Source organism: Monopterus albus, unplaced genomic scaffold (assembly GCF_001952655.1).
Source record: "Monopterus albus unplaced genomic scaffold, M_albus_1.0 scaffold39.1, whole genome shotgun sequence".
NCBI lineage: Eukaryota > Metazoa > Chordata > Actinopteri > Synbranchiformes > Synbranchidae > Monopterus > Monopterus albus.
The window spans coordinates 1,405,010-1,417,919 of NW_018127919.1; the positions used below are offsets into that span (position 1 = coordinate 1,405,010).

Genomic DNA, 12,910 nt, shown 5'->3' on the forward strand with positions numbered 1-12,910 from the left:
CAGCTGTAAAGCTGGCATATCAGGTGACGTCACGGTTTGACGTCCCTGTGTAGTATGGGGCTAGCCCAACCGAAGTGATAAATGTATAGGCCTATTGTGGTTCAGGGTCTTTCATGCTTCATCTGCCTGCATGCAGTATTGGAGGTGGAGGATACCTGGACGTGTAATGTTAATTTTACCTGTGATTATTTGAATAAACCAGCACGGTTATTTTTTATATATCCAAGTGGTCCGCTTCGTTCCTCTGAGTTCCTGGTCAAAAGAACTGAGAATTAGCCTTCAACGTCATACAGTAATCAACATTCTATCTAGTTATCCTTGAACATAAACAACCTGGAGTAACTCATGAAAATGAGTAAGCATTTAACAGCCTGAGCTAGACATCCTGTCTACACTAAACATTCCTAATACAACAAGTACCTAACCAATATCTATCTGACTAAAAATACCTAACAACATTAAAGTTACTAATTTCACATCTGAGAGTATCAGTCTTATATGTGTATGCTCATTGTGTGGGTTGCACCAGGGTTTCATTGTTCTCACAGGCCAGCTATACACAGCAGAAAGGCTATAACAAGATGTTTAAATGACTGGGCGAATCCGCGTTTTACCAATGAACTTACAGGCACAATGTTCATAAATCTGGCGTTAGATTGTCTTTGGTACTGGTACTGCACAGTTTGTTAACGCGCCAAAAAGTTTGAAGCTGGAGGGAAAATACCGGATTGGTCTTCTATGTCTGCCTCTTTACGGCTGACCCTCTCACAACAAGCGGAGACGACATCAGCCAATCGCCTTTGTCGCTTCTGTAGACCCTATTGTGATTGGATTAAGAGGTAGAACAATTTACACCAATAGCCCTTGACTTCCTGTTTCCTTTGACCTCTTTCAGCGAATCAGACTAGGCTACTTTCAGTCTAAAAGCCAATCGCGTTTTAGGGCGGGACAAAGCGAGAGGTTTATATCCAGGTCGTGTCGAAGTCATTTCCTCATACCTTACAAATCTACAACAGTAGTAGTTTGTTTAGAAAGAGTATCTCGACAATTGACAATGTCTGGAAGAGGCAAAACTGGAGCCAAAGCCCGAGCCAAGGCCAAGACCCGCAGCTCCCGTGCCGGTCTGCAGTTTCCTGTTGGCCGTGTTCACCGTCTTCTCCGCAAGGGTAACTACGCTGAGAGAGTGGGCGCCGGGGCCCCTGTATACTTGGCTGCTGTCCTCGAGTATCTGACCGCTGAGATCCTGGAGTTGGCTGGCAACGCCGCCAGAGACAACAAGAAGACCCGTATCATCCCTCGTCACCTTCAGCTGGCTGTTCGTAACGACGAGGAGCTGAACAAGCTGCTTGGCGGTGTCACCATTGCCCAGGGCGGTGTTCTGCCCAACATCCAGGCTGTTCTGCTGCCCAAGAAGACCGGCCAGTCTGCACCGAGCTCCGGCAAGGCTGGAAAGAAGGCCTCCTCTCAGTCTCAGGAGTATTAACATTAGCTTGCTGGCTAATAACACCCAAAAGGCCCTTTTAAGGGCCACCCATTCTTCACTGAAAGAGCAACTTTTCTGTTTAACGCTGACTTGTTTAACTTCTGGCATGTTGAGTTAATAAACGCTTGATTTATAGAAGTGGTCATTTACTATTAGATGTGATGTTGGGTTAAGCTAGCTTAAAAGAAAAAAAAATAGAAAAGCTAACACTTCTAAAGTGAGTTTCAGGCTCTAATATAGTTGTGCAGGCTTATACCAACACTAAACTAGGCTGTTAATGTCTGGGGAAAAGATGGCCATGATTGCTAACTTGCACGGCTGGTTAATGGGGCAGGTCCTGCAACACACCCTGCAGTTCGTTTTCACTGTGGTTAGCGTGACTGTGCAAACTCTTAAATCCCGTAACTTTAAATCATTAGAAATGTAAGGGCACTTTTTGCTTGGCTGAAAACATAATGGGAATTCACTCTTCAGCTATGTTCACACAAGGTTTCAGATAAGTGTAAACCGTGTGGGTTGATCATGTAGGTTCTACCCTTCACAGGCGCTGATTTCACTGCTCGTTTTATAGTTAATGCCATAATGCTTTGGCCTCCCCAATCGCTCCAGTGAACTAAATAGCAGACATGCGGTAACTACGCTCTCAAAATGCCAACAATGACCCAGTGTGCCTTTAAAAATGTTCAAGAGAAATGTGAAAAACTTAAACACAGCTTTTTAAGCTGGTCAAATGAAGGCTAAAAGGCGTTTTGCATCCAGGCGCTGGGCTTTTACTCGTTAGGCCAATGTCTTGAATTAAGCGTTTGTGTGGTTAAAGCCTGCACAAAACAATAACGGTTCTTTGTTCTTCAGGCTCCAGGTGTTTCCTTGTACCATTTGGGGGAAACTTAACTGCAGCCGGTTTAAAAGCATGAGCACAGGGACGCGATTAAATGCATCTCATTGGTAGCAACAAGCATAACGTAAACTATAAACCTCCGACTGCAGATGTCACCATCTAAGTAACCACGTGTGCTAGAAATCGGGCAGGAAGCAACAAAGGCTTCAGTTACTGCAGCATTTGGATACAGTCTCAGCCCAGCATGGGGTGCTTGCTGCCTTCCTTTTAATCAAGTTAGCTCTAAAAGTATTTGTGACTGGGTTATAGTGAGACTTAGGTTAGAATAGTATGTCCTGCTAAAAGAGATGTCTAATTATACAAGGGTCAGAACAAAACCCCAAACCCCATCTGGCCAAATAAGAGTGTTGGAAGGAAAAAAACAATCCAAGCTGTACACAAAAAGGAAGTCATGGTGGGAGTGCACATGACTGACTTTACCACCAGGGGTCAACGGTTTCACATCTGAAATCTTGGTATGTGTGGTGTTTATGTCCATACCTTAATTTAATAACTGTTTACTGTGGATATTGTTCCAACAGATGTTCAACTCATGCATCCTCACCGTAAGCCCAAGAAAAGATTCACAAAAAGGTTTCCTAGTGGACATGAAAACCTTGGAGTCGGCACTAAAATGTGAAAACCTTGAGGATCCATCTGTCCCTCCAAGAGTTAGGCTGGTGTACTTGTTTCCCTTTCACATCTCACAGCGTGCAGTTTAAATCACCCCTAACATTTTCACAGTAATGGACTGGGCAGATATTTGTCTGCTTTGACTGTTTGATTAGTGGCCAAAGCAGCATGGCGCACCAAGTCTGAACTGAGCCCAGGACAGACTGAACCAATTACTTGGGCCTTGACAACGTGTCCAACGCCAACAGCCAAGTAAAAAATTCCAGCACGAGAGGAAAAACTTGTCCTTTGACTGTGAAAACTATAATTTCCTAATTGGCACCCTGCAAAAAGCTCTAAATGTACTGGTGTTGCTCTTCCCAGCTGTTCATGACAAAGCAAACGAAGATGATAAGTTTATCTCTGCTTTTTCTATGGTTAGGTTATTTGTGTAATTTTATGCATGAAAGGAGAAATGTTAAGACAGAAACTGGTGAAATGTCACTGGTGTGTCTAAAAAACAACAACCCTTGGCTATGTCTAATCCTTAATTAGTTTGAAGTGATCTCATGCAGAAAACACTTGCTCCATGTTTTTTTAATTCCGACTTGGAACACAAAAAAAAGAAAAAGAAAACGTTACCTAAAGCTAAAAGAGGGAGGGGTGAAGTCAAGCGAGTAGGTGCCCACTGGTACATTTTGTACATCTGAGAAAACCTGGAGATCGAAACAACAAATCTGCCATGTGATAAATAGCAATGTAAGGATGCAAAGGGGATTTTATTCAAATGAGTGTAAAAGGGAAGGATAAGTGAGGAGGGAGAGAGGGGTGGACCTGGTGGAAAGATGTATGCTTCAGTTTGAAAGAAACTCAGCAGCAGAGAAGAACTGACAGCATATTACCATCCTCGATAAGAAAACTGGCTGGCACTCCTTAAGAAGAGCTGTGAAGATGCCTCGTCTCTGGTATTTTTAATATTTGGTCTGACGGGCGAGAAGATGTTCCTGGCCATCTCGGGTAATGAGAAACAAAAACGTCTGGGTGATGGTGTGCATGTGTTGCACCGAGGTAAAGAGTAACTGGGAGAAAGAAGGAGATAATGAGGTTATTGTGGCAGTTTGCAATAGTTTTTAGCTCAACATGACCCACATGCATGAGACAGTTTACATACTTTCATTTATGACCCACATGCATGGTGCATGAGACAGTTTACATACTTTCATTATCACTGTTATATAATGTACACTTTTACATGCTTGTGTGGGATCTGGCTGCCTTCAGGGCTCCTGTGTCCAGTACTTAGGTGAATTACAGACTGATGAAGGATTTCCCCAAAAGAGTGTGAGGTGTACATGTGCCTGAATGAATATATTATTAACTTTTAAACACTAAAATAACATTCAGCGTGCTTCATTTCTGACATTGGCAGACAGATCCGATATATTATTCAGTGGTGAACGAAGTCTGAAAAGTAACTAAAGTGATCAAAAAATATAGTGAGCACAAAGTGCAATATTTTCTGTAAAATGTAGTGAAGTTGAAGTTGAAGTATGAAGTAGCAGAGAATGAAAATACTCAAATATAGATATCTCAAAACTGTACTTAAGTACAGTACTTGAGTAAACTTAATTACTTTCCACCTCCGATTTTATTATGCAGATTTTTTTGAACATTTTAGGTTATGAGAGACAACTGGACAGATGTTACACAGGCAAACTACATCTGTTTGGTGGGAATCAGCAGCTTCCTGTTGTGTTCGTTTGGGGTCATGTCCTATCGGAGGACCGTTTGGCTAGTCTAGCGTTTGTTGTGAGCTGGTGCTGTCTGTACTGTGTGATGATTGTTGCAGTATATGAGGATGCGAGTGCTAGCATAAGATACCAATGACTGTTGTCAATTTGTTAACGTATAACAGGAGAGATTTTGTGTCTCGGATAGTCTGGCAAAAATATATGTTAGACAGTAATGATCTGCATCTTTGTGGGTCTGTGCTGTAGAAAATGTTAATCTCTCCAACCATCTGTGAATCTTCAGGATGAGGGTTTTTCTTGTCCTGAGTTTCTCATGTAGCATTTCACCCAAACTGTGCACCACAAACAAGCCCTTCTATTCAGATGGTTATGTTTAAGAGTAGGTCAAAAGGTCAAAGATCAGATTTAGGCTGTCAGTGTTAGAGAAAGAAAAAGGATTTGTGCAGGGCCTGAGAGGCTCAGTTTAGGGTAAGAAAGGTCCCCATACATTTTTCAGGTGCATGAATGTTATCTTAGTCTCCCTGAGCCATCTCTTGCACAGTTCTTCCTTTCCTTTATTCTTTCACCTGGCTCTCATGTCATGTCCAGACATCCTACAGAGATCTGCAGATTATTGCTCCGCAGGTCAGTTTCGACACTTTGCAGCACTGTATGGCACACAAGCTGACCAATCCAAACCTCCCACCAGACTCATATTTCGAGACCTGTAAGAAATCCACACACCAGTGCGATCAGTAAATACACTCCCTGACTCTGCAGCTGCAAACTTTCCTTATTCAGTTTGAATGCTGAGGTTTCACTACATTCAGTTCAGCCTTACAGCAAAGTCCACCTAGAGGAAAACTGAAGTTGCATTAAGTCATAATATTGGCTAACAATAATAATAAAAAAAAAACAAGCATTAACATTAATCAATCCATCTGGTTCATTTTACATACTGTAATTTATCAACTAAACTGGCAAGACCAACACATTTAAAATCCAAATCAAAATAAAAATCTACCCTCATAGCCTGGATGATTTTAGCTGACTGTAACATTATATCATCTTCTCACTAAAACTCAGCGTTATTAAACTGTAGCTTTCAACCAGTTCCTTTTATTTAAATAACAAAAAATAGCGTACCAAGGAACGCTTGCAAACTGCAATACTACTCAGAATGTTGAAATGCAACGAGCCAAACACATAAGTGAACACATAAATAAATGCTTTGTTGTGTCACAGTTTATTAAATGGAGCACGTTGTTAATGCGGAGATCTGAAAATATGTAGCTTGAAGCATTTTTATAGCAAAGCCATTAGACCTTAAGGTATGGAGCCCTGTAGTAAAAAGTTATCAGACAAGAACTTTTATTTTCACATCTATATTTTACTAATTGTATGTCACAATCTCTATACCAATGCTACCGCTTGACCAGTAAAAAGCACATTTTTATAATTTTTTTACTTCAGACATTCTAATGAAAGTGTTCCAATTAACAAGATAAGATGTCACACAACAAAATAACACTCAGTTTGTTGAATTACACACTTCTGTACTACTACTGGTGTGGCTATGAAGACATTTAACAAGCTAACACCATTTACTAAACAATACCCAAAATAATATCCAAATCAAAATAAACTATATGTTAATAAGTGGTTGACAACGATTTTAATTATGCTTTTCATTTGCTACACTGCCTTATCTGATGTAGTGATAATCTGCCTCAAACTTTTCACCCCCTCAGCTGTAACTTCATCACCACTGAGGCTGACTGACTCAGAGCATCCACCTTCCCTGCAGACTTTGCTTTAAGTCCATCTGGTTACTTAGCTGCCTCTGTTTGTTTGTTTTGTATTTTCCTTAGTGACTCATCATCTACTTCATTTCCTCCGTCTCTCCTCTCTGGCCCCCAACCATGGGAAAAGCCTTGAGAGATCAATAGTGGAGCCTTTCTCCCACTTTCCTTCACTGTCTCTGTCTGTGTCAAAGCCAAATCAGTCCTGTGGGACGTCTGTAAAGACAGCTCACATGTGTTCACTCACTTCCTGTGGAATGTAGTATTTGTCTATCCCATCATCATAAAAGTACTGGCTTTATAATCCGCTGTGCTGGCTCATGGAGTCACAAATTGTTATTCAACAGTTTTCCAAAGTGGAAATACCCTTATTCCAGTGTGGAGCAGGAAGTCAGAGAACACAGGGTCTTTTCCATCTCCCACTCTTAGCATCACTTGTTATTTCTTCCATATACTGTGATGCTTGGTTTCTAGTCTCTTCTGATCACCTGGTGCAGTCCAGCTGATGTTTCACTCTATGGAAATGAAGTTGGAGTGAATACACCTCAGACTCTGAGGAGGATATGAACTATGACCCAGCATTTCTCTTAGGTTATGTTTTGAAAGTGGAGTTCAGTGTTAGAGTGAAGATCTTCATTCATAAGGCTTATTTGCCAAAAAAAGGAACGAAAGGCAACAAAAAATAGGTCCTTTGGAGGGCAGTGCGCTGTGTGTGTCAGGGATGTAACTTTGCACCGGGATGGGGAGGAGAAGGGGCTGGGAGGAGGGAAATAGCAGAGGAACTCAGAGAGTGAATGAAAAAAGCTGGGCGCAAGACATAAACAATAATGTGGACGCTTCTCTATGGATTAATAAGCTTCAGACAAAATCATGGATTTAGCTGTTGGTTAGAGAAATGGTAAGAGCTGCGTGTCTGTCAGAGAAGTAAGTAAACTGTTGGTTGTATTTTTCAACATTGTTCCTCTTTTAAAAGATTTTCTGCCTATTTGTATAGTATCATTTATAAAATGACACTTTTCTTTTAAACAATCATTTAATTGTATAATTATAAGTATCTTCTTCTGTTTTGTCAGTGTCCTAAGCAGAAGTTATTCCTCTTTAAAACATAGCAGCCCAGACTGTGTGGCTGGCAGTGTCTATTTTCAGAAGCTCATGGCAACTCTGGAGGGCATAACTGCCCCCATAATAACAGGTTATATCGGAAGGCCCTGCATTTGCAAGCGTTAAAACTATTCTCCAGCCTGGGTGTGTACGTTAAATTACTGAGGCTTGTGGGTGCAAGAGCATATGTGTATGTGTGTGAGTCAGACACACTGAGACACAATACCCTGCCCAGGCTCCGGTCCTGTGGCTGAGTGCGTGGCTCAATGAGGGCCAGTGTTGACAGCCAGTGGGCTGACAGTGGAGGCGTGAGAGGTCCAGTGTCAGCGCTGAACACAGGGGACACTCTGTTCTCTGTGTCACTCACACACTGGACATGATTGTGAGATATGTGTGGTTTCACTCAGTCAGCAGCCTCATCTGGAGTGACATCAGACGCAGCCTGAACGCTGTGTTGTCTCAAACAGCCAGAGCTAAACTTGGGGCAACCGCAGCTATGGATGGTTTTTGGCTTTTTTGTTTTCAAGAATTTTCATTGATAAGTGATGTCAGCATGAAGTGACAATGTGCTGAAGCATTTCTTTTTGATGCAACAGTCATGTGCTGGTGTGAAACAGAACAAAAATTTACTTTGATCAGTATGAAAATATTGCCTTCAGACACAATATCTCCACCCCAAGTTTGTGACTTAGAATTTTGGAGGATTGGCAGCACAAATTATGTTGCTTTTCTTGTCACCACCTGTTCATCATATTTAGAAATTAGAGCATTAGATGATTGATCTGTACCAGTTCAGGGTCAAAAAGACAGGATTTAAGTTTCCTGCTCATCCATAGCAGACAAAACAGGCAGTAGACAGTTGTGTCTATTTTAAGTTAGGCTGGAATGCAGAGCTGCCTGGACACACAGCTCATATGAGGGTGATGGTGAAAGATGTGGATACCAGCTTTTAGCAGAAAAATATGGTGCGCCATCTGGACTGCTTATGTGTCTGTGTGATTGTTTGAGACATGTCTGGTTTTCATGGGTTGTTGTTGTTCCTGTCTCGTTTGATGTGAGTGCGATGAGGGTACAGCTGAATCTAATCTGCAGCAAATGTGTGTGTTTGTAAGATCAGTGTGTGAGTCACAATGACTGCTTTTGGGCAGAGGAAGTAGTGATCTGGCCCCTGATGTGTCAAGCACCTGCAGAGCTCACTCTCAATTGTTCTGACCTTCACATAATATCAGACAGCTACTGCCATGTTTGTGCTCATTTTCTAATATGTAAAAACATTAGTCTGTCAGATAACGCACCACTTCTCCCAGAAAATTGTTCCATTCATAAATTCTTTAGTATTCTCATGTTTATTTCTTTTGTTTCCATTGGAACAACACAAAAAAGCAGAGAGGAAAAAAGCCACATCTGGTACATTCCACACAGAACTCCAAAAATAGACTGGACAAAATTACTGACAACTTTTCAAAATCATCAGAAATAGTTTTATTTCCAGCATGTGATGCTCTTTTACTTTGTAATGAAACTCACCTGTAGCAATCAACAGGTGTTGGCAACATAGAAATCATACTGACAACCAGTTAAAATGGAGAAAAGCTGACTCAACAATTGTGTGTTGTGGATTTGAGAACCACAATAGTGGAAAAGCCTGGACAATCTCAAGGCTACAAGTCCATCTCCAGAGATCTGGCTGTTCCTGTGTCCACTGTGCACAACATTGTCAAGATGTTTACAGCCCATTGCGGTTTTGGGGAGGCGACTGTGGTGCGGTGGGTAGCACAGTCATCTCCAGCCAGAAGGCTGAAGGTTCAAATCTCGGTGCCAGCAGTCCACATGTCAAAGTGTCCTTGGGCAAGACACTGAACCCCCCAGGATGAAAATGCCAGACTGAAGTTTGCCAAAACCTAAGTGTTACAGCAGGACAATGACCCAAAGCAGACTTCAAAAAGCACCAGAAATGGTTCCAGACAATGAGCTGGAGGCTTCTGAAGTGGCCAGCAATGAATCCTAATCTAAATCCCATAGAGCAGCTGTGGAGAGATCTCAAAACAGCAGCTGGAAGATGAAACTCTTCAAATCTGAGACCTGAGAAGAGTGGTCTGAAACTCACTGATGGTTACAGGAAGCAATTGATTTCAGTTATTTTGTCCAAAGGGTGGGCTACCAAATATTAAGTTGAGGGTGTCAATAATTCTGTCCAGTCCATTTGTGGAGTTCTGTGTAGAATGGAACAGATTTGGCTTTGTTTCTCTGCTTTTTGTGTTGTTCCAATGCAAACAAAAGAAACAAACATGAGAATACCAAAGAATTTGTGCGTGCAACAATTTTCTGGGAGAAGTGGTGTTATCTGACAGAAATGCAGGGGTGCCAGTATTTTTGGCCATGACTGTAAATCAACGTCAGCTTTCTTGATGGATTGAGCTAGTTCTGAAGAAACAATTACCCAGTATAATGGTTTGGTCACATGGGCATATAACTAGGGCAGCAGGCTTTGTAAGGATAGCAATGTTCCCACTGTAGTACAACTGCAGTAGCAGTATTCCCAGTGCTCTCGTTCATCTCCTGCTGCCCTTTCTCTCTCTGTATGTGCATGTTTGCTTCAGGATCTTCACGTGACAGACGCTTCTGACCGTCCAGCTGACATGGACAGCACGAGCAAGAATAAAGTGGAACATGGACGACAGATGCATCAGGTCTTACAGGTGAGTCTGGGCCAGTGACTATTTAAAGCTGATATGCTCTGTCTCTTTCATATGGACTGTAATTGTTGTATTCTTCTTTAATCAGACTTTGAATGAAACAATCTTTCATTAAAATCATACCATGTTCAGTCTTTAGACACAGCTGCACACAGACATCTGGTTTGTACATGATGCTATTTCCAGGATGACAGAATATGGCTCTTGAGTATTAATACACATATGACAGCTGCTGCATTTACATCACTTCACATACTTGTATAGTAAAAGTTTCTAGTCTTGATATTTTCAGATGTCTCTGTTACAATGTTGCCATCAGATTTTTATTTTTTATCCTCATTTATTCTAGAAGAGAAGAGACATTTCATATGATGTGGGCCTGTAGTACAGTTTGAATGAAGTACATATAAACATATACTTCCTACTGTTCATACTGGTACTCTTCACATTTAAGATTCACCACAAAATAGATGCCCACTTCAGTGTGTTAGAACTTTCAGGATGTGTAAAATCGATGTGCTGCATGTAGAAAGTATTTCAGTAGATGTTTTTTGATTCATCTGGTTTGGACAGAGCACTCCTCTGGACCTGATTGAGACAGGAAAGTCTCTGAAAGTCCAGGCAGAGCGCCCCCACCTGGTTAGTTTGGGCAGTGGACGACTGAGCACAGCCATCACTTTGCTGCCACTGCTGGAAGGTGATGACCTGTGTGTGTGTGTGTGTGTGTGTGTGTGTGTCTGTTCTGACTATAGGATGTGTAACGTATGTGACTGTTAGCCCTATAAGGAGTATAGAGGCTTCCACAAACACGTTTTAACTGTGTAGCACATGAGCGATGAGTTGACAAAAACTGACAATACATTCCGTTCTAATCAACTTGTTGCTATTCATACTGTGCCACAGTTGCCACTTGTTTGTGATTTTCTTGCGCCATTTGTTTCACACAGAGCCTAGACACCACAGAGAATGAGAGAGGCAAGGGTGTGACAGTAGCACCCCAGACTAGAGCCTTCTGGGATGTTCATTGTACTGACTCTCCTCTGTGCTACAAAATGAGAATATATAATGTGCATTTGTGTTGGGTTATAGCTCTCACACCCAGACAGTGATAAAGCAGAATTGACAATCAAATTACAACAATAAATGGTCAGTGGTTATGATAGGATACTTTTCATCTGCGAAGGCTGAGCCCATCTCTTGAGACTAACACCTGTTGTTCAACATTCAGTCACATGCTAACTACACCGGTTACTCCGCCCCGTGCCCTTGACCTCTGAGATGAAAGCCCATCATCTCTGGCTTTGAATGGCAACCTAAGAATACTTCATAAAGGTATTCACAGTTCTGCATGGCTCTCCAGTAACTGACGTTGAGAAAACGCTTTCTCTTGTTGCAGGAAGAACCACGCTGGGCAGCGAGGGGACAGATATCCCCCTGCAGGGCCCTGGCATCACAGCTCAGCATTGCTACATAGAAAACCAAGCAGGCAGCATCACCCTGTACCCATGTGGAAACCAGTGCTCGGTAGATGGCCTTCCCGTCATCAAACCCTGTCGCCTGACACAAGGTAGCACAGTCACAGACTTAAATAACTGCAATAACATGGCTGGTAAAGCTTGTTTATCTTTAATCTTATATTTGTTAATTAAATAAACCATAACTATGATCATTAGTAGGACACTGCTGCATATTGTGTCTTTAGCAGTCTAAAACCTCCCTCTAATCTCTACCATGACACTAATGTACAGTGATACAAATGATTTAAAATGAAGAAAGTTCCAAGTTTGGCTGAGTGTTAAATGCCTAAAAACGCTGTCTAGCATCACAACAACAAAACATTCCCATGTCCTTCCTGTAACATGCATACTTGCCATAAAAAAAGCATATTAGTCCCGCCCCTCTCAGTCCCCTCTCCACAGGATCCAGAATGTCATATGAAACCATTTGAATCAGCTGGTGTGTGGAGGCAGCAGCTGCCGAACACGAATCCTTTCAGGCTTTGCTTCATTCAAAGGACTGTCGTGCTTTCGAGTAGACAGATCCAAACTGCTGAATAAAACACCTAGAGAATGGAAGAAACTGCTCTTTTTACATCATAAGGAACAATATTGACTTTACTTTGATGGAGGAAATAAACACTAAACTCCCTGTGGAATATCCATAACTGGAAACAAAATTCAGTGTGTGACTCTCAAAGTCAATCACACATTCTTTAAAGCCACCGGAAATGCAGGGAAATGAGAAGCGGTTGATTTCACTGACGGGTTAATTTCATGTGAGTTTAGCTGCTCCGTTTATTTATGTTAGCTAAGGAGTCAGTATATTGCAGGAGGATAAACAGGCTTTTGAAAACGATCACCAACACATCACTGACACCTTTCTATTCCCATGGTCTTCTCTCTTGGCAGGGTGCATGCTGTGCTTTGGTCAGTCAACTTTTTTCCGCTTCAACCATCCAGAGGAGGCCCTGAGGATGAAGAGCATGATGCCCGGAGGAAGCCACGGACCGAGCAACACAAAAACCATGCCTGCTGGTAAAGATCCTGCTTTGATATTCATACAATACAATCCAGGAATAAAATGATCACTGACAGCTGGGTGAGGGTTGT

At 41.9% G+C, this 12,910-nt stretch overlaps 2 protein-coding genes across 8 annotated transcripts in view; both read left to right on the forward strand.

The window, feature by feature from the left end:
• The first annotated feature begins 974 nt into the window (after nt 1-974).
• Nucleotides 975-1,532, forward strand: h2ax (H2A.X variant histone). The gene has a single exon (XM_020598961.1). The coding sequence runs from the start codon at nt 1,055-1,057 to the stop codon at nt 1,481-1,483; it is 429 nt and encodes a 142-aa protein (XP_020454617.1). The 5' UTR covers nt 975-1,054; the 3' UTR covers nt 1,484-1,532.
• Nucleotides 1,533-2,505: 973 nt separating this feature from the next.
• Nucleotides 2,506-12,910, forward strand: part of phldb1a (pleckstrin homology-like domain, family B, member 1a) — a 29,683-nt gene continuing 19,278 nt past the window's right edge. For 3 of the 7 annotated variants that reach the window (XM_020598966.1, XM_020598971.1, XM_020598973.1), the window contains exons 1-5: nt 7,277-7,402; nt 10,206-10,304; nt 10,875-10,998; nt 11,698-11,868; nt 12,710-12,835. In XM_020598966.1, coding sequence (XP_020454622.1) covers nt 7,400-7,402; nt 10,206-10,304; nt 10,875-10,998; nt 11,698-11,868; nt 12,710-12,835 — 523 coding nt within the window. In that variant the 5' untranslated portion in view covers nt 7,277-7,399. Of the gene's footprint in view, nt 2,837-3,751; nt 3,990-7,276; nt 7,429-10,205; nt 10,305-10,874; nt 10,999-11,697; nt 11,869-12,375; nt 12,577-12,709; nt 12,836-12,910 lie in introns of those variants that run through there. The other 4 variants (XM_020598970.1, XM_020598969.1, XM_020598967.1 and 1 more) reach the window with 4 other exon arrangements.

What these genes read in the sequence shown, in the direction of transcription:
- h2ax (XM_020598961.1), top strand. Translation starts at nt 1,055, where the DNA reads ATGTCTGGAAGAGGCAAAACTGGAGCCAAAGCCCGAGCCAAGGCCAAG.